Source organism: Stegostoma tigrinum, chromosome 7 (assembly GCF_030684315.1).
Source record: "Stegostoma tigrinum isolate sSteTig4 chromosome 7, sSteTig4.hap1, whole genome shotgun sequence".
Taxonomy (NCBI): domain Eukaryota; kingdom Metazoa; phylum Chordata; class Chondrichthyes; order Orectolobiformes; family Stegostomatidae; genus Stegostoma; species Stegostoma tigrinum.
The window spans coordinates 24,929,094-24,955,766 of NC_081360.1; the positions used below are offsets into that span (position 1 = coordinate 24,929,094).

Genomic DNA, 26,673 nt, shown 5'->3' on the forward strand with positions numbered 1-26,673 from the left:
TTCTAAGTTCTGAAAGAATCAAAGGGAGAAATAGGTGAGGTATTGATCGAAACCTTTCAATTCTCAATGGATGTATTAGTAGCACTGGAGGACTAGGGGTCATTACTATACCTCTGTCCAAGAAAGAGACAATTTAGGAAAATACTGTAATTTCCTCAGTGTCCAATATGCACAGGAAATTGGTGGATGCCAGTTACATGAGAAATACGAATGGCAGCTTGAAGAATTCATTTTATCACTGACATGAGATAAAAGTGCATTGCAAAAATAAGCCACCAGGAGCATCTGTAACTACTGTCAAAGAGATTTTGATCAAACGAGACAGAGAGGGAGAGGCAACCAAACAAATAGTTTCCAGAGCGAAGGAACCTACCCAGTCATAAGTTAGTTGCTCTACTTGTAATATTTTCAGGATTCTAATTCAATTCTAGTTTTCATTTTTGAATCCTGCACAATTGGCCTGTGGGAGAATCAACACAGGCAGCAGGGGCACACCCTTTTGAATACAGGTTGCCTAAGAATTCTGGATGTCTGTAAACCATATAATGATAACATTAATGTGCAGGTCAGTCAGCTGACTGTTGGTGAAGAGGAGGTCATTGGAAATTCATTACCAAGGCTAGAAGAAGCTTCCATTTGGAAAAGTGTGCACTCCTTTTTGATGCAGAAACAGAGAAAGGCGATAAAAAATAGTTCTGCAAATGTTTGTATAACGTATAAACTGTTGAAAGGCATTGAAAGTGTCGGACAGCAGGATTGCTGAGAATAATGGAAGCCCTCAGAACTGAAGGTGGCAGAATGGCACCAAAAAGCATCCAAGGTCTTAAGTTTTATAAGTAGAGGCACAAAAGCAAGGAAGTCAGGAAGCACCTTTATATAACCAGAACTAAAACTGATGTGTTGGCAGGTAGCTTCTGGATTTTAAAGTTTAATGGCATTGGGACTGTTTGCAGATCCCAAAGAGACCCTGACTGTGGTTTGCCCACTCTAAGCAATCTTCTGGAAGACAACTGATTAACAGACCTCCTCTATAATGGGAGGCATACCTGTGGCATAGGGCCAACCGGTGATACCAATGGGAGAGTCAATTATTGCTCAAAATGTGCAAGACCTGCGAGCACGTCAAATTAGAGGTCCTCATGAAACGGCGCAAACAGTAATTTTCAAAAGAAGGGCTTTTATTGTGGAAGGGATGGGCCTACACATAAATGTGTACAATTGCAGTAGTTCCATATACAGAAATGTGTGAATAACATTGGGACGACATTCGCTGAGGGTGTGGCAGAGGCAGATTCAATCATGACTTCCAAAAACAAACTGGATGAGCACCTAAAGAGAGAAATTTGCACTGCTAAGTAAAAGGTCAGATCAAATAGGATCAGCTGAATCACTGTGGCAGAAAGCCAGTCAAAACACCAAATGACTTCCTTGTGTCCTATGACCATTCCACAAATCTACTGTTAAGACTGTAAGGCAAAACAGGCATTCCTTGTCCGGCTGAATTTGCAAGGGATGTGGGTGAAGGCAGGGAAAAATGTGTCCAACTCATGCAGAACAATGTTTTGGAGACTGCTAATAGTTTCCTTGGAAGAAAACAAGCCAGAAAATAGGTAACATCTAAGTACATAAAAAAAGTACTTTACGTTTAAAACGTTTATGAAAATTTCAATACAGTAATGAAGTCCTGCACCGTTGATTTTGCCCTCTAATGCCCTGCTCTCATACAAACAGATGAATTAGGAACAAAAGTCAGCTATTCAGCCTCTCAACCTTGCTCTGCCAGTCAGTAAGATCATGGCTTATCTCTTTTTGTTCTGAATTCCACATCCCAATTTACATCCAGTAATCACTGATTACCTTGCCCTACAAGAACACCTAATTACCCCTGCCTTAAAAACAATTAATGATCTAATTTCCACTGCCTTTTGAGACAGAATTCCAAAATTGCACAAATCTCAGAGAAAAAAAAATGACTTAATAAACTCAGGAGTAATCAATCAGTGCTTCCAAATCCCAGAATCACATTTCATGTTCAATACAATGTTCGGAGTTTTATGAGCACAGGCTGATTCACGATGGTCAGTATTCTGCCTGTTGCAAACAGCTGAAGTGATATGCTGTTTGCTATGATCAAACAGTCATGAGCACGTACCCTGGCATCAAACCAGCAATAAAATTGTTCTGTAAAGATAAATAATGTGTCCAAAAATTGTGTCCTTTCAATTAAACAAAAATTTGGGGGACAACTATTCCCTGGCACATTCTCTATGGCAAAGCCTCACCAAATAAAAGTTCTTTGTCTCATTCCATATAAATTGGTGCCCCTTTAAAATGTTCTTTCTTGTATCTAATTCAATTAGTGCAAGATGAAATACTTCAAAAGCATGCCTCAATAACATATCTCTCACTGCTGATTTTATATGACTGAACATGACTTTTACAAAGTATACAAGACCATTTGCTTGGTACAAATTAACTAATGATTGAAAATAGGTTTATCTCTCAAAATATGGATTATTAGCAATCCACAATTTGAGAGTTAAATTACAGAACACGACTTTTTAAAAAAAATGCAAAACCATTTTTTCGTTCTATTGGGCTGCAATTATAAAGTCATAGCATAATAAAGTATCAGCACAAAAGGTCATTCATCATATCTAGCTCATGTCTGAAAGTGCCAGTTGGTGACTCATTGATACTCTGGGTGTGCCTCCTAATTTTTTTTGCATAGGGTCAGCTCCTCAAATGATGTTTACAAAATTTGTACAACAGATTGCAGAAACTAAATTTGTATCGTGTGTGATTTCCAGTTAACATTCCATGATCTCCAAATTTCGGTTTACTGTGCCAAAAAAAAATAAAGAAAACATTTCAGCTCACATATTTTCTCAATAAATATGTGAGGTGTCTTTAAAGTGATAGGGTAAGATTTAGCCACAAAATCATTACTATTCTCAATCTACTCAATTCAACTTGATCCAAGACTAAATTGATAGGATTAATATGCCACATGTTTTACACATCCACCCAACTTTTCCATCCATGTTGAAAACTGGCGGGCTGTAAATGGGAAGCAAATCCAAGCCTTTGGGTAGGTTAGGCTAAAATTAGCTGTAAGATCCAGTTACTTCAAACAACTGCATTAGAACAATGATATGTCCTTAAAATTTCTTTTTTGAATTAATTAAAACATTGGGAAAAAGAATCCTTTATCTTGTTATTCTTTGCAGATGGCAGCTGAAGGTAAACAAGTTAGACTTGAAATTTTACACAGGTTTAGAAACTGTAATTGGTAACTAAAATCGAAGCTTCTTCCTGTGGGATGTAAGTTGCATTACTTATCAATAGATCCAATTTGACAATCCATGTTATTAAACAACCATGTCAAGTTTACAATTTGAGGGCTAACAAATTGCTCTTTTTCACAAATATTTGTGAAAATGACTAAATATTTGTTAGACTATTGAATTTGAGGCTAAATGGGTCAGTGTTGTATATGAGTCAGAAAGGAAGGATTTAAGAGTTTTTAAGAATTGGAGTAAAGCTATTGGCACAAGCTGGCTATTTCTTTCTCCATTGAAAGTAATGAATGATTTCTGAACAAAGGAAAATCACAAATTGACTAATTTATTAACTGAGGAAACAATAATTATGCTACGACAGTAGGACATTTCTGTGTTCATTCACTATTTTCATGAGTATTTTCAAGCAGAAGTGGCTTAAATGCAATCAAAAGCACAATCAGCCTTGCTTTTCTGACATTTAAGGCAGTTCTATACTTTCAAGTTCGTCAGGCTAAGAACAATTAACACAAAAGGAGAAACCTCATGTCACTTTCTTTGAATAAAATATTTAACAATTAGAATTAGAACATTTTTTATTCTTATATTTTAGGCAAATATTTTCTCATGGCTGGATCACAGAACACATCACCAATGACAATATACAACCAAAGGAAACACAAAAACCTTTCGAACATTGAATCTATCACAGAACTCTGAGTGCATCAAGCTTTCATAAATCATTGCAGATCATAAATAACAATTTGTCTGAAGAAGGGTCTAGGCCCAAACGTCAGCTTTCCTGTTCCTCTGATGCTGCTTGGCCTGCTGTGTTCATCCAGCTCTACACCTTGTTATTTCAAAAAAACTGACTTTTTTTTCCCTTTGTTTGTCTTATTAACTTAGCTATCTTCTCTCTGACTTACCATTTCTTAGTTTTCTCCTCCATTCCTCTCTGCGTCTGTACGTATTTCAGCTCCTTCCCTTATATGTTTACCTCCATTCAACCCCGCTCGATCTCACAGCGTCTCATTTCTCTATCTGTCTCTCCCTTCTGTCTGCTCTTTCCTTTATTGAATGCCTCTCTCTGTCATTCATTATAGCAGTGTTTTTCACCTTCTTTTATGTCTGTCTCTTTATTACCCCTTTTCTCACTGTACGTTTCACTCTGGTTCATTGTAGATATTTTTAATTAACCCATTCAAACATGAAGTGAGGAGCTTAAAGGACCTGGAAGGTATGTTTGGGCCCTTGGATTCTAGGGAGGGAGGAGATAAATGGGCAGGTGTTGCACCTTCGCCGGTTACAGGGGAAAGTGCTGCAGGGCTGTGGGGAGGCGTTGGGGGTGAAGGAAGTGTGGACCAGGGTGTCCTGGAGGGAACAGTCCCTGCAGAAAGTGGACAAGGGAGGGGAGGGGAATAAGTGTCTGGTGGTAGCATCTTGTTGGAGGTGGCGGAAATGGCATCTGGGGCGAAGGTGCAACACCTGCCCAATTACCTCCTCGCTCCCCAGTATCCAAGGGCCCAAACATACCTTCCAGGTGAAGCAACACTTCACCTGCACTTCCAAGAATCTAGTCTACTGCATTCGCTGCTCACAATGTGGTCTTCTCGACATTGGGGAAACAAAGCATAGGCTTGGCAACTGCTTCACAGCACATCTACGTTCTGCTTGCAAAAAAGACCCTGAACTACCTGTTGCCTGCCACTTCAATGCACCACCTTGCTCCCTGGCCAACATCTCTGTCTCCAGCTTGCTACAGTGTTCCAGTGATGCCCAACACAAGCTGGAGGAACAACACCTCATTTTCCGCTTGGGGACCCTACAGCCCTCCAGACCCAATATTGAGTTCAATAATTTTAGGGCCTAAACTCTCCCATGTCCCAGCCCTCACCCCACACACCAGGCCTTGTTACGACATAGCCTGCTACTACAAATCCCCTGTTGTTAGTCACTAACCGTCCCCATTAACAACTATTCACCCTCCCAGCCTGATCGTTAGCAACTCCTTTGTCTGTCTAACTGTCTTTCTCTCTCTTTGGACTCCATCCTGTCGTTTACTCCCCACCCCACCCACCTCCCTATTTTCTGCATATAAACTGACATTTACCCAGCCACCATCAGTTCTGAGGAAGGGTCACCGGACCCGAAATGTTAACTCTGTTTTCTCCTTCACAGATGCTGCCAGACCAGCTGAGCTTTTCCAGCAACTTTGTTTTTGTTCCTGATTTATAGCATCTGCAGTTCTTTCGGTTTTTATATAGGAACTGAATATTATCTAACTGGAGAAAATCTGCAGGAAGCTACAGAACAGGGTTTAAGAGTCTATACCATGAATCACTGAAAGCTAACATTCAAGTTCAGAAGGTAACAGAGAAAGCAAGTGGAATGTTGGCCTTTACTTCAAAGGAAATGGAGTATAAAATTAGGGACATCTTCCTAAAACTATACAAGGCACTATTCAGATCACAACTGATAGTTTTGGGTCCCTTATCAAAGGGACAATATACTGGCATTGGAGGCAGTTGAGAGAAGGTTCACTAGGTTAATACCAGGACTATGAGGAGAGGTTGGGTAGATGGGGCCTATTCATTGGAATGTACATAAATGAGAAGCGGCCTTATTGAAACAATAAGACTCCTGGAGAACTTGACAGGATGGATGCAGAAAGATTAAGTTCCCTTGTGGGAAGAGTCTAGAACTGGAGGGGACATAATCTCAAACTAAGGGGTCACAAAGAAATGAGGAAGAATTTCTTCTCTCAGAGGGTTGTGAATCAGTAGAATTCTTTACTACAGCGGGCTGTTGACCTTGGGTCATTAAGTATTTTCAAGGTGAGGGAATCAAGGGTTTTGCAGAAAAGGCAGGAAACTGAGCAAGACTAATGTCACTATAAAAAAGGCATTGAATCGTCAAGTGGACATCTCCATAAACAGCACATCCTTCCTTTCCTTGAGTGGTCAGGCAGTGTATGACCACACCAAGGAGTCCCCACACAGAGCCCTGGAATGTGCCAGGATTCATATAATACTGAGGATTTTAGGAGAAGAGTCCAATGGAACATTTGAAAGAGATAAAAGGGGAACTGAATGACTCTTGTCAAAACCACATCCTGCTAATTTTCTTTAGTTTTGGATTGTGGACCAAAATGGGAAAAGGAAACTGATTTAAACCAAACAGAGTGTGGAAAGAGATGCTGCAGCTTTAAAATAAGTTAATCGAACTCATTGTGAATTGCAATAATGCTGTTGTGCTGTTGAAGCAGCTGGGGAGGATTGCTGAATTAATTGGTGCTCACAGTGTGTGTTCAGGGCAGCTTTGCCAAGAGTCAGGCCGCTGACTGGTTTTTCAATCAGGACCAGTTGCATGGGCCAGGAATACTCCACATGTCAGCAACTCTCTGATTAGTTCCTGGGCAGATGGACAACCTGTACGTGACCGACACAGCAGCAAAAAGATTGCAGAATATAAAAAAAAGACAGTTGCCTTTCTCTTTTTGCAGAGTGGTAACAAAGAATTGGAAGGTAGCTAGCGATTCTCACTGACCATTTGCCTGTAAGATGCTGTCTGTAATCAGTGACTGAGGGATTGGACATTTAATGTGCCAACTGCCTTGTGCCTTCAATTAAAAAACTAAGTGGACTTGGAGCACAGAAGATAGAAGATCAGAAAGACTCAGACGAGGCAAAAGGGCATCTTGTATAATTCTGACTGCCGACAGTCTTTAACTGTATTTCTCAAATATTTCTTTCTCAACAAATAACACTGATATCTTTTATTTGTCTATCTCTGTTGACATTTCTGAGCAGGGATTTAAGAAGAAGTGGAGCGTAAGTCAGACAGTTATGAATTGGTAATTGATATACTGTTTGCCTGTAATTAAAATGTATTGAATTGAAATGAATAGTAGAGATAACAAAGTGTGGAGCCCAAGGCCCGAAACATCAGCTTTTGTGCTCCTGCTTGGCTGCTGTGTTTGTCCAGCTTCACATTTTGTTATCTCGGATTCTCCAGCATCTGCAGTTCCCATTATCTCTGAAATGAACAGTAGTCTGTTTTTAAGTCCAGAACCCTGGTCAAAGTCAAACCGAGTTCATTACACAGGAATGTTGAGAACTTTGAGGAATTTAATGAAACATTTCACTTGTGTGATCATCCTGGTATTACTGGGGCTTTATTATCAGCACGCTTTCCCAACCCATACTTGCTGGACAACAGAATCTGTGCTTTTTATGGCCTCTCAATGGCCTTTGGACTGAGGCTGCTGTGTGCTTTTAGAGGCCATGATGTGAACATTTGTTGATCAGGCTCACAGCAGAAAGCAGCTCTCTCTCTCAGTCAGTAAGAAACAAATCTTAGAGCAAAACTAGCTAAAAGCTCTCACAATGAAGGAGTTTGAAAGCCGGAAAAAAGTTTCAAACATTAGGGCCGAACTGTTTCCCATGTGAATCTGAAATTTGATCTGAAGATCTGTTACCATCAAGAATTTGATCTTGTAAACAGCAAATCTAAAGAATTATGTGAGGTTAACCCATTCTACCTTCTGAACTCATATCTTTAATCCAAAAGAATCTTTTCACTTTTTTGGCCAATCTTTTTTCAAACCTGTAATACCTCTGCAGAGTGTGCTGCATTATCTTGTCTGTGTACAAATATGTACACGTGGGATTAACAGGAAATAGGTGAATTCTGAATAGTGGTTTAGTTTTTCTCTTTTTTTTTGTTTTGCCACTTCTTGAAAGAATAAGACATGCTTACAATGAAAGTTATTTTCAGTTTATTAGAGAAGCCTAATGGACATTTTTTAACACTGTATATTATACTAAAGAAAGACAAATTGCACAATTTGGGTAATTTGCTGAAACATTTTAGTGTGTCTCATAGGGTAATGGAACGTGATTGCCAATGCATTCCTCCTTTCAGAGTCACAACAGAACCTTGTGAAGTTTTTCCAGTATTAACTTTGTAGAACGTGTTCCTTATTTATGACATGAATACAATGAATAGTATTAACTGTGTCGTCCTCTGGAAAATGTATGGTAGAGTATGCTTCCAATGTCAGCTACCATTTGGATAACTATTATAGTTGATGTTTCCTCTGAGCAACGTGTGACTATTTTCTGCCTCATGGCAGGAATCCTTTCAGGTTTTCCTTTCGTATCTACAATGAGAAGCATTCCCCTGCATAAGGCCCATCCCTGTGTGTGCATTGCTTCCCAGGTCAACAGGCCTGACTCCAACATGAGCCTACCACCAATAGTCAGAAACTCCAGCGGTGTCTCCTGAGTTGGGTTTAGGAGTCAGGAAATTTCTTGACTGAGATAATGGGAACTGCAGATGCTGGAGAATGCGAGATAACAAAGTGTGGAGCTGGATGAACACAGCAGGCCAAGCAGCATCTCAGGAGCAGAAAAGCTGATGTTTCAGGCCCTTTTTCTGACGAAGAGTCTAGGCCTGAAACGTCAGCTTTTGTGCTCCTAAAACGCTGCTTGGCCTGCTGTGTTCGTCCAGCTCTACACTTTGTTATCTCAATTTCTTGACTGATTTGGGAAGGAAAAAAAGTAATGCCAGGATTGGAAAAAAAATCATGAGGGAATATAAAGTGAATGAAGAGCCAGTGAATGAATGTCACCACAAGCTGGAGATTCTAAAAACTGGGCTGTAGGAGAAAGAGGTGATTGGTGGAAGTTGAATGCTGAACAGCCTAACGGGAAAGAATGAGTTAGAGTGAAAAACAATACAATCGATCTTGATTTTATATTGCTGATTTACAGAAGAGGAAATTCTAAGGCCATGTATCAACTTTTCCTAGAGTTTGTTGTGATTGTGATCTTGAGTACCACTGTGACAAAGCGAGATTGGTTACTTTTTTTTGGACTACTTCTTTGATACCTGCACCCTGATTTCCAACTCCACCTCTTTGCGTTTCTCTTCCTTGATGAGTTCAGCTACGTACTTCTGGGAGGGGTTTGAATCCTCATTTCTGTTCTTCCATATCACTGCAGCACAAGAAGAGGAAAAGAAGTTGAGACTTTATTGACAAAGCAGATGGTCAATATTGTAACAAATGCTACCATCGTCTCCCATTTGCTTCTCCCCGAGGCAGAAACAGGAAGTGGTATGAAAAAAAAGACCCCATTTTCCGCTTTTGCGTATTGTGCAGCGAGTTAGATCCAGCACTCACTCTAGCACTGTAGACAGAAGGTGAAGAAGACTGTGTTTTTAGGAGATCTGGATTCACCACGCAGAGAGAAGAAAAATATCAAAGGCCAATCACTTGGCCTATCCTGGCACCTCCTGTCAGGAAATTGACAAACCAACAAAGTTGGCAGTTGTTTTGCAGGAAGTTGCCTATTTGGTTAGATATAAGTAGTCACAGAGAGAGACAGTACAAAAACAGACCCTCTAGTCCTACTAATCCATCCCAGACATAATCCCAAACTAAAGTAATCCCACCTGCCTGCCCCTAGCCTATTTCCCTTCAAACCTTTCCGATTCATGTACTTATCTAAGTGTCTATCCTTCATATCAATTGATACAATGGAATCCGGAGTTAGTCTACCTGAAAGACAGGAATCATAGGATAATGATTTGAAAAAGAGAGTCGCAATATCATCACAGGACATATGGAGAGCCACTCTATTCAAATAAAATCAAATACTGCGGATACTGGTAATCTGAGGCAAATACACAGAATGCTGAAGAAACTCAGTAGGTCTGGCTGCATCTGTGTGGAAAATCCAGAGTTACTGTTTCAAGACCGGTCTGACTCCTCTTCAGTTAAGAACAAATGTTAGCACGACAGATGCTGCCACGCCTGTTGAGTTTCTCCAGGATTCTCTGTTTTTCAGCCAGCATTCACAGCTAGCCATGGTCCATTTTTTAAAATGGGTGAAGTCAATATTTTTTAAAAGTATACATAAGTGTCAAAAAAGTGAAAAAGAACCTAAAATTCAATTAGAATCTTGGTGGGAGTACTGGAAGTGGTACTCTGTTTCTCTCCAGAAATTTGTAAAACAACATCCCGAAACAAGTTGGATTAACCCCTTGGTAATTAGGACGTGTGCCAGCCATTTACAATGTCATGAAGGCTCTTTCACATTCTTGTTATGGTCCTCTCCCACTTTCCTCTGAATGAAAGACAGGATACCAGTAGCGACAGCAGTTAGGCAATTTTTGGAAACAGAAATCCTTGACGTATTAGATTTTACCGGCATGTTTCTTTTCTCAGACAAACCTAAATTAAAACCACCCCGTCAATTAACACTGTCGAGTGGCCGAAAGGAGTAACTTATGCCAAAAAGTAGTGTATCGAACACAAAACCTAGGGGGGCACCCCCACTGTCTTCCAGTATGAAGAATGTCCATACTTTTCTTCTTTTCTGTTCTTCAGTCAATTTTTCTGTCCACACTGATACCTAAACTCAAAATACAAAACTTAATTTTGTTAACCAGCATCTTATGCGGTATTCTTATAAATAACTTCCACAACAATTGTCAACAATTCCACAAAATTCAAGGGTTATCTGTGAAGCTTAAATCTGGTATTCCTTCTCTCCAGGAAGTTACCAGATTGAAAGATCAATAATCTTTTAGAGGTAGATGATTAGAAGCAGTTCCTGACTTTATGCACGCTTCTCTAATGAGCACGGCTCCATTTGTGTAGCTACAGAATTGTCACCGCACAGAAGTAGGCTGTTCATCCGACTGTGTCTGGGTCAGCTCTTTGAATAAGCAATTCACTTTGAGTCTTTCTCCTGCCTTCTCCATGTAACTTTACACATTCTTCATTTTTACATCGTAATTCAATTCCCATCTGAATGCCTTGGTTGAACCTAACTCCATCACTCCCTCAGGCATTGCATTCTTGATTTAAATCTCTCATGGTCGGAAATGTTTCTTCTCAAGGGTTTCTTACTCCTTCTTCCGTTTGCCTTAAATCTGATCGCTCCCATTTTCCATCCTTCCAAAAGTAGGATTCTTTGTTACCCAAACTACTTTGTTTACATCTCTATCAATTTTGAATACTTGTCCCAAACGTGCTCTCAAAATCTCACTACAGTTACTCAATATTTCAGGTGTAATTTGCATACTTTTTATATTTTAGGTTTTCTTCTTTACTTGCATTAAACGTATTGCGTGTAATACTGAAGCCCTTGCAAGAAGTCTGTAACCACACTTCAGCTAATGCTGCTGTTGAGGTGCTGAAGCATGACCCATAGCGATGCACACTCTGAACTCCTTTCCATAGTGGGAATTGGATAAAGCTCTTGCCTCTGAGTTTTAATCGAGGGTGTCAGTACAATGTACAACTGAGGGAGCTCTGCACTGTCAGATGTGCAGCCTTTCGATTGAGGTGTTAACCTGAGGCCCTGTCGACTTTCTCAGATCAGCATAACAGATTCCACAGCATCTTTCAAAGAACAGCAAGAGGGTTGATCTGGTATTTTGTCAAATATTTGTCACAGTTCCTCAAAAAACGTTTCCAGTGAAGCCCACCGACTCCCACAGCTACATAGAATACACCTCCTCCCACCCACCTTCCTGCAAAAATTCCATCCCCTATTCCCAATTCCTTCGCCTCCACCACAGCTGCTCCCAAGATGAGGCGTTGCACTCCCATACATCCCAGACGTCCTCATTCTTCAAGGACCGCAACATCCCCCCCACAGTGGTCGAGAACGCCCTCGACCGTGTCTCCCGCATTTCCCGCAACTCATCCCTCACACCCCATCGCTGCAATAACCGCCGAAACAGAGTCCCCCTAGTCCTCACATGCCACCCCACCAACCTCCGCATACAACGCATCATCCTCCGACACTTCCACCATCTACAATCCGACCCCACCACCAAAGACATTTTTCCATCCCACACTTTTCGGCCTTCCGGACAGACCACTCCCTCTGGGACTCCCTTGTCTGCTCCACACTCCCCTCCACCCCAACACACCCGGCATTTTCCCCTGCAACCCCACACCTCCTCCCTCACCCACACCCCAGGCCTCAAGAAGACTTTCCAAATCAAGCAGATGTTCACATGGACATCTGCCAATGTAGTATACTGCATCCGCTGTACCCATTGTGGCTTCCTCTACATTGGGGAAACCAAACAGAGGCTTGGGGACCGCTTTGCAGAATACCTACACTCGGTTCACAACGAGCAACCGTACCTCCCAGTTGCAAACCATTTCAACTCCCCCTCCCATTCCTTAGACAACATGTCCATCATGGGCCTCCTGCAGTGGCACAATGATGCCACCCGTAGGTTGCAGGAACAGCAACTCATATTCTGCTTGGGAACCCTGCAGCCCAATGGTATCAATGTGGATTTCACAAGCTTCAAAATCTCCCCTCCCCCCACTGCATTTCCAAAACCAACCCAGCTCGTCCCCGCCTCCCTAACCTGTTCTTCCTCTCACCTATCCCCTCCTCCCACCTCAAACTGCACCTCCATTTCCTATCTACTAACCTCATCCCACCTCCATGACCTGTCTGTCCTGCCCGGACTGACCTATCCCCTCCCTACCTCACCACCTATACTCACCTCTACAGGCTCCATCCCCGCCCCTTTAATTTGTCTGTCTCCTTTCCACTTATCTTCTCCTTTATCCATCTTTGATCTGCCTCCCAGTCTCTCCCTATTTACTTCAGAACCCTCTCCCCATCCCCCTTTTCTGACGAAGGGTCTAGGCCCGAAATGTCAGCTTTTGTGGTCCTAAGATGCTGCTTGGCCTGCTGTGTTCATCCAGCTCCACACTTTGTTACCTCCAGTCATTATTAATTGCTGTTTGTGGGATTTTATTGTGTGTAAATCAGTTGTCTTTTTTATGGTGTAACTGTTAATCCACTTCGAAAGTGATTAACTGTTTGGAGGCATCCACTATTTATAAAAAACTGATGTACAATCATGAGTTTTTGTTTTGCCATCTGTTGTCACTCTGGCACTCTGCACGAGTTATCTTTGTAAGGCAGGGTTGAAACAGTGCTTTGCTTATGTAAGCATCTTATTTGTAAACATGTTCTCTGATTTCGTTCCACTATCTTCAGGTCAACATGTTGGCTTACTTATGCTGCTTGGCATGGGAAAGCTTTTCAATGTTGTGGTTGTCCAGTTATAAAAACGATATTATTAAACTGGAAATGATTCAGGAGAGATTTACCCAGATGTTCCAGGTATGGAAGGTTTGAGTTATAAAGAGGAGGTTGAGAGGTAACCTTACAACTATAAAATTTATAAGATTTTATAAAATCATGAGGGGTATTGACAGGATTAATGGTAAGTGTCTTTTCCCTCGGATGTAGGGTTTCAATATTAGGGAGGCACATTTTTTAGGTGAGAGGAGACAGATTTAAAAAAGGCATGGGGGCAATATTTTTTACACAGCGTGGTTTGTGTGTGGAATGAGCTTCCTGAGGAAGTTGTGGATGCGGGCACAATTACAACATTTAAAAGAATTTGAGTAATTGCATGAATAGGAAAGGTTTGGGGGACATGGGCCAAGAGCAGGCAGGTGGGATGAGTTTTGTTCGGGATTATGTTCAGTATGGACTTGTTGGACCAAAGGGTCTGTTGCCGTGCTGTATAACTCTATGGCTCTATGAAAAAGATATTGTCATGAACTTTGACAAAGCTGAATCTGAAGTACAGCATACTTTAAGAGAACTGGAAGGGCTGCAGCATTCAAATAGAAGATATTATAAAATAACAGTTTAATGAATGAACGAATTTAGTTGTATCTCTCAACTGGCCTGACTCATAAGCTCTACAAAGATGTCTGTGAAACATAAGCTTCTGTTATAACAATATTCAGTATCCTTGTTGAGCCTTCCTCCCCCTCATCAACTTGTGACTTTGCTGTTGGTTTCCTGCAAATTGTCACTGGGCAAGTTGGCCTCTCTGCCATAAGGAAGTTTGATATTATTCCCACTCGTACTCTAAATGTGTGGAATCAAATACAGAGGTGAAAGGCACACATGTTTGCATTGCAAAACAAAGCAGCAAAAAGCGTCTCAGCATGGGGTACTTTCCATTTGAAAGGATGGGTGTACCATGGCAATAGGTCTATATCAGAACATAAGAGTTATAAATGCATTGAAATGAGACCAAGAGGCACGCTCTGTCCAAAGCATCTTGCTGTAAAGCAATCCAATCAATCCCATTTCCACCTTCAATCCCCTGGATCCTGCAAGTTTACTTCTCTCAAGTGTGCATTCAATGATGACAGGGTTATGTAAAATATAAACGTAGATATTAGAAACAGGAGTAGGCCATTCAGCCCAACAAGCCTGTTTCACCATTCAATATGATTATGACTAATTCTCCATCTCAGTGCCATATTCCCACTTGGTGTTCCCAAGCCGCTCTTGGTGGTGGGCACTGAAGTTCTCCACCCAGAATAAACATTCAGTAACTTTATACAGTCGTTGCTTCCTCCATATGGTGTTCAAAATTAATGAAGACTGAGGAGAACTGATTCATATGCCAGGTAGACAAACAGTGGGGAATGGAAGCCAAGTCATGGTGAATAGATTTTCTTTCCCACGTCTGACCTGGTGCCAACAGACTTCATCAGATCCACAGTTAATGCTAAGGACTCCCAAGCCAACTTCCTCCCACTTGTGCACCACTGCACCACCATCTCTGGTGAGTCTGTTTTTGGGTGGGATAGGACCCAGAGATAGGGCTGATAGTGTCTGGGACACATTTATACTCAAGGAGTCAAACCTTATTGAAAATATCAAGCTGTTGCTCACCTAGGCCTTGGGATAACTTCCAATTTTGACACATTCCCAGAAACATCAGTAAGAAAACTTTGCAGGGTTGAAAGGGCTTTGTGTGCCTCTGCCGTTTCCACTACCTTGGCTGAAGTCAGGTGGTCAGTCCTGTTCCATTCCTTTCATCAGACCTTAGTGGTTAGACACAACTGAGTGGCTTGCTATACCAGTTCAGAGTTAACAACATTATGGTGAAGCTGAGGCTACATCTGGTGAGGATGGCAGATTATATTAGCAAGAAAAATGCAAGTGACTAAGTTCATGATCTGCTAGCAATTCACCCTGATATACAAGTTTGGTTGCTGAATTCACCAAACCAAACTTGAAGAGTGAAAGAGTGTCCATTTTCATCAGATCTGTGCCAATTTCTTTTGACAATTTATAAAAGTGAATTATGTTTTCTAAAACATTCAAACTGTTTCTCAAAAAATATATATGCGATGAGTGAGTGAGTGATTCAGGGAGACATTTAGAGTAGACTTACAAGGTGAACATGTGAATATTTAAGTTTCTTTATTTAAAGACACAAAAGCTTGCTGCTGTATTGTCAATTTGATCTCACACTCAGGTTTTAAGAGACAGAAGTCACTGCTTACTATCTGTAATATGTTCCTTGAAAAGGAAGAGATTTCAGTTCTCTCATCTCTGTCCACAATGAAATCAACATTACGTATTAAAATAGTGTCAATTCAAACACTGCACATGCGCTTATTATCTCTGGGACAGTAGGATAAGAATTTAGCTTGCAATTCTGAATCACAAGTTCCTATGTAGCTTGTGCTTGATATTCAGGTGAAATAAAAAGCATATAATTGGTTGATAAATGATGCTGGAGTGAAATTCTGACACCTCCACAATTTTTTTCCAAGCATTTCACAGAAGACTTATGCAAACTCAGCTGTTTCTGATGGTTTACGTGGAACTATGTTCCAGATAGAAGGGCTGACATTTGATAGTAGGGACAGATTACTTTGCCTGGCTACATGCATAAAACATCATTAAGTCATTAAAAAAAGACTGCAGATGTTGAAGATCCAAAACAAAAAGTGTTGGAGAAACTCAGTAGGGATGGCAATATCTGTTGAGAGAAAACAGAAATAACATTAAGTCCAGTAACCCTTCTTCCATACAACACAACAGACAGATCTGTCCTGTTAATGCCTCCCTTCTTACTATCCATGGATCCAAATCTCCTTCCAAATGAACATAGAACATAGAACATAGAACATTACAGCACAGTACAGGCCCTTCGGCCCTCGATGTTGAGCCGACCTGTCATACTGATTTGAAGCCCTATTCCATGTACGTCCATGTGCTTGTTCAATGACGACTTAAATGTACTTAAAGTTGGCAAATCTACTACTGTTGCAGGCAAAGCATTCCATTCCCTTTCTATTCTCTGAGGAAAGAAACCACCTCTGACATCTGTCCTATATCTTTCAACCCTCAATTTAAAGCTATGCCCCCTCATGCTCGCCGTCACCATCCAAGGAAAAAGGCTCTCCCTATCCACCCTATCTAACCCTCTGATTATTTCATATGTTTCAATTAAGTCACCTCTCAACCTTCTTCTCTCTAACGAGAACATCCTCAAGTCCCTCAGCCTTTCCTCGTAAGACCTTTCCTCCATACCAGGCAACATCCTAGTAAATCTCCTCTGCACCCTTTCCAAAGCTTCCACATCCTTCTTATAAAGCAGTGACCAGAACTGTACGCAATACTACAAGTGCGGATGCACCAGAGTTTTGTACAGCTGCAGCATAACCTCTTGGTTGCGGAACTCAATCCCTCTATTAATAAAAGCTAAAACACTGTCTGCCTTCTTAACAGCCCTGTCAACCTGGGTGGCAACTTTCAAGGATCTGTGTACATGGACACCGAGATCTCTTTGCTCATCTCCACTACCAAGAATCTTACCATTAGCCCAGGACTTTGCCTTCCGGTTACTCCTACCAAAGTGCATCACCTCACATTTGTCTGCATTAAACTCCATTTGCCACCTCTCAGACCAGCTCTGCAGCTTATCTATGTCTCTCTACAACCTATAGCATCTTTCATCACTATCCACAACTCCACCGACCTTAGTGTCATCTGCAAATTTCCTTACCCATCCTCTTACGCCCTCATCCAGGTCATTTATAAAAATAACAAACAGCAGTGGACCCAACACCGACCCTTGCGGTACACCACTAGTAACTGGTCTCCAGGATGAACATTTCCCATCAACTACCACCCTCTGTCTTCTTTCAGCAAGCCAATTTCCGATCCAAACTGCTATATCTCCCACGATCCCATTCCTCCGCATTTTGTACAATAGCCTATTGTGGGGAACCTTATCGAACGCCTTGCTGAAATCCATATACACCACATCAACTGGTTTACTCTCATCTACCTGTTTGGTCATCTTCTCAAAGAACTCAATAAGGTTTGTGAGGCACAACCTTCCCTTCACAAAACCGTGCTGACTATCCCTAATCAATTTATTCTTTTCTAGATGATTATAAATCCCATCCCTTATAACTTTTTCCAACACTTTACCAACAACTGAGGTAAGGCTCACTGGTCTATAATTACCAGGGTTGTCTCTACTCCCCTTCTTGGACAGGGGAACCACATTTGCTACCCTCCAGTCGTCTGGCACTATACCTGAAACAATGATTTACTTGCAGTATTTATGTGGTGTCCTTTACACTGGTTATTTCTAAACATGGCCTGCATTATTGCTTTGTGGAGTATCTTAATGCAGAGTGCAAGCATGAGCCTGCCTCAGTTTTGTTTAATGTTTACTGCTTGTTGGATTTTTCAGATGGTTCCTTTCTTTATTGCTACATTTTACATTCGGACATCTGTTAGCTGGTCATTCATACCTCTTCTGGAAAGATCACTTGTTACTTCACCGTGCTTATCACCCTTTGAGTTTTGTACCATGAAACCATTTTTGTCACACAATTTCTTCCATTTTCCACCCTATCACAGGCTCTCCTTTTTGGTCTTTTTCCAGCCTCCCCCTTTTTCACTTTTTCAAAAATCGATGAAATTTTTTAACTTTCCCCACTTCTATTGAAGACCATCTACTCAGATGGTTAATTCTGTTTCTTTCCACAGTTATTGCATAACCTGCCAAGTACTTCCAGCACTTTCTGTTTTTAATTGGACAAAAACAAAAGAGTTTTGCAGAGATTTCAGGTTCCTATCGTTGCAGATAACTCTGACTGCCACATATTGTCTTACATTTTATGTGAACTCTACCATTTTCATCAACCTAAAGGAAGTTGGTTCCCTTAATGTACAGATGGTTTGCAGCCTTAGGTGGCTCATTATCTAGAAAAATAAAATAAAAAAAAATAAAGAACTGCAGATGCTGGAGATCTGAAACAAAAGCAGAAAATGGTGTAAAAACTCAAGGACTGGTAGCATCTGTGGAAAGAAAGCAGATATAATGTTTCAAGTCTGATGACTCTTCATCAGATGCTTCTATTTCTCCAGCAATTTCTGCTTTTATTTCATATCATGTATATAGACTAACTGCTGGGTTCCTGACTCCAGTCCAGATCCACACACATGCGTGTTCAGCCTACTTGCATGGCTATCCATTATAAGGAATATAATGGAGCACACTATCAGCACACTGAAGCAAAGCTTCCCTTTCAACACAAGTGGAGTACTGCAGTTCTCAGATAACAAAGTGTGGAGCTGGATGAACACAGCAGGCCAAGCAGCGTCTTAGGAGCTCAAAAGCTGACATTTCGGGCCTAGACCCTTCATCATCCTTTTCTGATGAAGGGTCTAGGGTCTAGGCTCGAAACCTCAGCTTTTGTGCTCCTAAGATGCTGCTTGGCCTGCTGTGTTCATCCAGCTCCACACTTTGTTAATCTCAGATTCTCCAGCATCTGCAGTTCCCATTATTTCTACTGCAGTTCTCAGCAGAGTGAATATCAAGATTTATAGTGTTTATAGATTCTACATGTACTGCAAAACTTGGCCAGCAAAGGATAAATAGCCCTTAAAAACATATTTCAGACAAGATGCTGACAAGCAGGAGGAAGGAATTGAAGTAGAGTGGAAGAAGTGATACGGAGAGCGGAAAGGATGGAGAAAGAGAAGCTACAGCCTATCTGCCCAGCATTTTTGTGATCAGGTTATTCACAAGCAATACTAATAGCCAAAGCCACGTATCCTATTCGTTACAAGTTCATGTCTTCCCTCTGTCACACTGTCCTCTCTGTGACAACACAAACACGGTACTCAGTAGAATATGCATTTTCCAATACACTTTTAAGAAATTCAATCAGAACGCAGGGAAATTTTTATAAATGTTAGTTTCGACAACATCAGTGGTAAGAATGATAATAGAATCCTTACTGGCAGAGAGAATGGAAGAACTTCAAAAGCGGAGACATACAATAACGGGCAGTCCTTTTAAAAGGTAAATTCTTGTTCTGTCAAACCTGTTGAAATTTTTCAGAAAATAGCAAGAAAAGGAGACAATCCTAATGCAGGGCTGGGTAGTTATAATTTATCTGAACTGTCCAACGTCCACAACAGACAAGTGAATGAGGTTAGAGAATGTGCAGTCAAGAGACAAGTGGCAGCAAGATTCAAAACAGAAAACAGAATGACTGGGCATTCAGAATGACAGAGGCAGGAAGTGTTGCTTGATAAAGGATCAAGGTTGGAGCCACTGTTATTGAGATTTAATGATTTAGAATTTGCAATCAAAATACATTCATTTTGAATGTACAGATGGCACAAAACTGGAAGAGACAGTCAAAGCTCAGCAGGATTTCAACAGATTAAACAAGGAACTTTAACTCACAGAAATGGGCAAACATTGACAAATTAAATGCAATACAGACAAACATGAGGTGGTACATTTTGACAGAAAGAATAGGAAGGCTATTTATGACTTACAAGATACAAATCTAGATGGGAAGAGGAGGATGGGGTTTTTTTATATCAAATACTTCAATCAACTCACCTGATACAGATTATTGTGCAGTCAGAAAAGCGACAAACTAAGCACCAAACCTTACTTCTAAAGAGATTTTTTTAAAAAAAGCATGTTATGCTAAACTTGTATCAAATAATGGTTAGATGACACTTACACTGTATAATAAGAAAGTATATTCAGGCACTAGAGGGGATGCAGAGAAGATTTACAAGGATGGTACCAGTAATGCTTGGGTACATATATAAATTTCTGACATCCATCATCTACTCCATGATGACATGCAACCTGCAAACCCTACCAACGGAACGATCACAAACAGTAACTCAATGAAGACTGCGGTCAATCAAGGTTGTGGCTTTGCACCATCTTCTTAACTTTCCTTGTTGCAATATTGTACCTCATCTCCAATACATTACCCACAGGTGTAAAGTTAATCCACAAAACAAACAGAAAACTCTTCAACCACCTTCCACCCAAAACCAAAACCATTCCAACCTCAATCACAGAGCTTCAGTATACAGATGGGCTTTATGCATGACTTCAGTCAGAAACTGAGTATCATGTCATTGATGACTCCTTCTCTGAAGCACGAGAGAAGATGGACCTTTAACTGAACAACTAGAAAACTCCTTCTTCATACCAACTCCCCCAGCACATACCTTCCCCTATTGATTATGATCAATAGCAAGGTCCTGGGAAACTTGGGCCCTGTCAATGCTTTTGCAGCCTCCTCTCAGCAAAGACAGATGTAGATGATAAAATATTATCATTGTTTTAAATGTACCACTCAGACTCTGGCTGATTGAGAAAAAAAAATTAAGGAAGAGGATCTCAAAACCAAGGCTAAGGTCATTGTTCACCAGGTACCTACATAAGGCATGAGGGAAATGCTACCAGATCTGTACCTTTACAAATCTTTCCATGCACTAGCAAAAAAGAAGATTCAACAGCAGCACTCTCTCCCAAGCCAGTTTGCATAGCTTGAAAGAATATTAATCATTTGAACCAGGCTCAAGTTTTAGGACATGTCATCCATGTGATTGAGACACTGTAAGTAATATGGAGGGGTGACGGTGAAGTATTGGAGGCAGTGCTCAACCCTCCAAATAGGCCTTCTTCAAGCCTTTCATTGACCAGCCAGACACCATGTGGCGGAGTTTGCCAGTCACACATTGATCTTGTCAACCGTTCCAGAACCCATTGAACTGGAATGGAAGCAAGTGACCTTCAATCCCAAGAGATTGCCTACAGGACGTACATATGTATCAAGAAATGATGACCAGATTGGGCATTTTTATTCGTGAAAAAGAAGACTGAGGAGTGGCTTAATTGAGGTCTTAAATTATAGAATTATAATTTTGATAGAGTTTACCAGACTCTAGAGACACACAGTAAAGGTACAGATCTAATAGAGGCATGTGCCAGGTAGCAAATAGCAGGCTTGGGAGATGTCAATCACAGAAGCACAGAAAATAGAAGCAGGAGGAGGCCATTAGGCTTTTGCTCCACCATTCAATATTATCATGGCTGATCATCCAACTCAGTACCCTCTTCCATGGACTCTTTATGCCTAAGAACTACATTTAACTCGTCTTAAAAGCATTCAATGTTTTGGCCTCAATCATTTTCTATGACAGAGAATTCCACAGGCTCACCACTCTCAGGGTGAAGAAAATTGTCCTCAAATCAGTCCTAAGTAGCTTACCTCACATCTTTAGACTGTAGCCCCTGGTCTGGACCCCCGGTCATTGGAAAAAAATCCTTCCTGCATTTACTCTGTCTCGTGCTGTTAGAATTTTCTAGGTTTCTGTGAGGTTCCACCCCCTCCCCCACAAATCGTTCTTCTTAAAGAGATGGCAGTCATTGTAACATCCTCTTAATTCACCACCATTGGTAAAAGGCTCATCATTCTCCCACACTCATTCACATTGGCTCAGATCTGCGTTTGGTTCTGGCAGCAGAACCCATTGGAGTGTCAGTAAAACTTTGTGCAATATTTCCCCTTGCAACTAGAGGCCATTAATGTAGGATAGTCAATAAGAAATCCAATTGAAATTCAGGACAAGATCGTCACCCAAAGACTCATAAGAATTTGGAATTTTCTCTGCAAAGAGTATTGAAGAGGATAATATTGATTTGTTTGAAGGGAAACCAGTCAAGTATATGAGGAAGTATTGCCCTCTGGGAACAATGTTAGTGCTGCTGATATGACACCCACACAAGTTCTTAAATCAAGCTGGAAAACAGATACAGGTGAGTAATAGTGGAAGAGAACAAAGTATTGGAGGCAGTGCTCAACCCTCCAAATAGGCCTTCTTCAAGCCTTTCATTGACCAGCCAGACACTTCCATGTGGCGGAGTTTGCCAGTCACACCAATCCAGAACCCATTGAACTGGGGATTGTTCAGTATTAAATGTCCAGCTAAGGGCATCCAAATGGCAGGGACAACATTTACAGGCACCATATCCACCACTCTGACACCTGATTAAATACCCCCAGTCGCCGAACTCACCATTATAGGAGCGGGCACATGTTTCCTTGCCTCATTTCACAGCCCCTCTTATAGCAATACCTCCTTTCTACTTGGGCCACAAACATGCTGATCAACACATTTCAGAAATTCTTCCCCCTTTAATCTTCCTTCTTTAATCAAACATTAGTCCAATCGATATTTGGGTAATTAAGGTTCTTCAGTCTCAACGTTGTATAGTCCTTGCATCTTTCTGTAATTTCACTGCAGATCAATCTATCCATCACACTCTCATTATTTGGAGGTTTATAGAACTCTCCAAGCTGCTTACATTTAAACTCTAACCAAGTGGGCTCCACTGTTTGCCACTCAAGGACATTCCCTCTTGCCACACAGTGATATCTTCCTTGTCAATGCTGTTGTCTACCACTTTTTTTCCTTCACTGTCTATTCTTAAAATATTACATTCCTTGTACATTAAGCATGCAATCCTAACCATTATTAAGTAATGATTGTATTGTTCTCACCGTATCACAGTTCCTCATTGCCAATTGCGTTTGTAGTTCAGCAATCTTGTTCACTACACCTTGTGCACTTACATGTATGCGTTGTAATCCTGTCCTTGCACTTCTTACAGCCTTGCTTGACTTGCTCCTAACTCATGTGGTACAACCTTCTTCTCTACTACTGTTCAACCTTCTCACATAATGCAGTTTATTCCATTTTTCTAAAGGTAGTTATATCTACTGGTGTCTAAGCTCGTACTGGTATAGTTTAAACTTTCATTGACTACATGCGTCAATCCCCGTAAGATTCCTTTTGAATTTGTTTCTTCTATCCCAAAACTGGTTCAAATACCCAAAGTATCAGAAGCAGAGGGTACATGCAGACATCCTTCCCATCCAGCACCAGTTATAGATCATAGAACCCCTACAGTGTGGAAAGAGCCCACTGATCTGCACCAAGCCTCGGAGAAGTATCCCACCCAGACCTAGTACTCCATCCTATTCCCGTAACTGTACATTATACCCTGGTTTACCCAACTTGCCTACACGCCCATGGACACTATAAGCAATTCAGCATGGCCAATCCACTTAACCTGCACATCTTTGGGCTGTGGGAGCAAACCAGAGCACCCGAAGGAAACCCATACAGACACGGGTAGAATGTGCAAACTCCACACAGGCAGTTACCCCAATCTGAAAACCAAGCCAGGTCCCTGGCACTGTGAGGCCACCATGCCACTCTAATATTTGAAACAGAGAGGTAGAGTAGAGGCCCTTGGATGGACAAATAATGCTAAAGACTCCCCCTTGCTCTCCAGCCCTTCCTTGTGATTCTACGCCCAATACGATCACCTTTTTATAAACTGTTAGCCCACCTTTACCTACCCATGCTAAATCTTTCACAGCCTGCGTGTATTGATGGCTAGATCAGTACTTGCTTCCCAGCCCTAACCAGCACTGGGGGTAATCAAAAGATTATTGCCCTTGAGATCCCACTTTTTAAGCTTTCTCACTCGAAGTGACCTTTGGAACTCAATAATGGCTCTCTTTATATCAATGATATTTGTGTACTACAACTTCTTGAACAATCGCACCGTCCCCAGCAGAATATTCTACATGTTTTCTATGATATCCTCCTGCCTAGCAACAGGGAGGCAACATGGTGGTTCTGTGGTTAGTGCTGCTACCTCACAGCACCAGGGACCAGGGTTTGCCTTCACCCTCGAACAACTGCCTGTGTGGAGTTTGCACATTCTCCCTGTATCTGCATAGGTTTCTTCTGGGTCCTCTGGTTTTCTCCCATAGTCCAAATATGTTCAGGTTAGGTGGATTGGCCATGAGAAATACGGGGTTACAGGGATGGGGATGGGTCTAGGTGGGATGCTTTTCGGAGGGTCAGTGTGGACTTGATGGGCCGTATGGCTTGCCTCGAAACTGTAGTGTTTCTATGATTCCGTGAACACATCATTCAGAACTCTCAATAATAGTGACAGAATTACCTGTCTGCCACCCAATAATCTCCCATGAGAACTATTTCTATATTTTGCTGTTCTCTCCTCCAAAGGCCCTTGGGCATTAGTGCTATGGTACTCCTTCAGGCTATCACCACCGTTAACAGCCTCTAATACTGAGTGCCTGTTGAATAGTGGTAGACACACAAAGACTCCTGTACCACCCGCCTTTAACTACTTCTCTGGATAGCCATCCACCCCGTATTGTGATCCCTCACCACCTCTGGGATGACAATCTCCAGCAGTATTCAATGCAGGAAACTCTCTTCCTTCCTGATGCTTAGGAAAGCCAGACTTGAATTTGGAGTAGCAAGTGAGATTTCCTACACATATGGTCGCACAAGATGGGTGAAGATTCCCCATTGCAAGTGACAGGTCTCAGGTGCCCATTCATGGTGCAATGAACAACTGTGTTCCCAGTTGGAACCATACTTAAACTATTAATTTTAATAACATCTTTGTTTTTTGTTCCATTTTCAAAAATCTCTCTCCTGCTGTCCAAGACATATTAATGACTGCACTGACATCAAATTATCACATTTCCCACCTTCAAATGTGTTTTGACCTTCTTCAACTGTAGGGAGGAAATGACTCTCTGCTATTTTCCAACCATCCTCTTCCTCCTATATGAAAGCAAAACATAATTGTGTGTTGTTAAATTTTGCCAGGGTCAAATCGTACAAGTCAAGGCTTATTTAACATTTTTGATATTCGCTACGTCCTTGGAAATTCTAGGGTAAGCTGTGTCTTTTATTGTTTTGTTTTTCAAAATGGTTCACCACAAAGCTGAAATTGCAATGTTGTAAGATTTCGAAAGGAACATGGAACCAGACTCAATGTGCTGATTGTTCAACAGCTTCTAATAAAACTCCCCAAATTTTTGTAAGACTGAGTGCAAAGTAAAAAGAAAAACTGTAAAAGGAGAAAATTTAACTGAACAGACTGAAGAACAAAATTCAAACATTTTACACAGCTGCTTGCTTGATATAGACTTTTATTTTGAATGTGCAGAACTTCCTTTGTTTTAGATTCTTAAGCAAAAAAGTGCAATCTAACAGAACTGCGAATGTGTTTACCAGAGATATAATCTCCCATTTGCTAGACCAGGACTAAACAATTATACTATATGACTTACATGTATTATTTTGCTGAGGCTTGCGATGCAACTAGGATAGCACCAGAGTTCTGATCTAGATTGTCCATTTTCTGAACTCAGCAACTACGATTTCCACTAGGGGAGAGGCAATTTGAGTTTTCACATCCATGGTTTGTATAGCACCAGCCAAAGTGTAGCTTTTCTTCAATCAGGTACATGTTCCATCAGTACAATATACAAAATGTCATGCATAGATTTTGGTCATTTGACCAAAAGATCCAAAGCTGCCAAAATTATTTGGAGAGTCAGGGTAATCTTTTGGATAGGTCAAAGTATCTCTTTGGGGCAGTTCCAGGTACCCTATGGGAGAGATTACATGTTCTTTCGTATTGTTAACAGTGGACATGATTGTACTACAAAAAAGGCAAATAGATTCATTAGAAGCCGTCAAGGCATTTAAATTCTCAGGTTACTTCTTTTTAAGAAATCTGTTGTGACTGCTTTCAATTTCTACAGACAGTTGTTGTAATAAGCCTGAGAGTTATTATGATAGGTTTTCAAAATCAGTAAAGCAGACAACCTTTTGTTATTACCCTGGAGGCTAGAAGTTCATTGTTTAATTGCTCTTATCACAGTGATAGGCCTTTTATAAAGCATGCTTCTGAACCCATGGCTTGGTTGCTTCCTTAGTATGGTTCACCCCCGAAAATAAATTTAGGACATCTGGGCATTTGCTACTGTGTCAGCTTAGAGACATCGCAAATGTTCCTTCTTGTGCAAAGAAGAAGCATCATTCAGAGAGAAGAGGTCTGTAACAGCAGAAGGTAAATTATTAACAGACTCCAGGTAGTCAGGGCTGGAAGAAGTTCTGAGACGCTTAGGAGCCGGTGAGAATAAAAGGCTATGGGCATATAAAAGAGGAAAAAAAAATCCTACAAATCTGCCAAAGGCTTGAGTTTAGGCAACCCATGTTAATGAATAAGTAAGGTAAGCAATGAATTTGTTGTGCAGGAAAGGGTGTGGTGAGATAAAGTGGAAGAACTCTTTTTTCTACTATTAGTAATGATATCATTCCAATAGCTC

The 26,673-nt window shown here is 41.0% G+C and overlaps 1 protein-coding gene across 1 annotated transcript in view; it reads right to left on the reverse strand.

Annotated features, from left to right (window-relative positions):
- Positions 1-26,673, reverse strand: part of iqca1 (IQ motif containing with AAA domain 1) — a 161,723-nt gene that overhangs the window by 69,550 nt on the left and 65,500 nt on the right. The window contains exons 9-10 of the mRNA XM_059647116.1: positions 25,042-25,117; positions 9,174-9,280 (exon numbers count right to left, since the gene is read on the reverse strand). Of these exons, the coding sequence (XP_059503099.1) occupies positions 9,174-9,280; positions 25,042-25,117 (183 nt within the window). The remainder of the gene's footprint in view (positions 1-9,173; positions 9,281-25,041; positions 25,118-26,673) is intronic.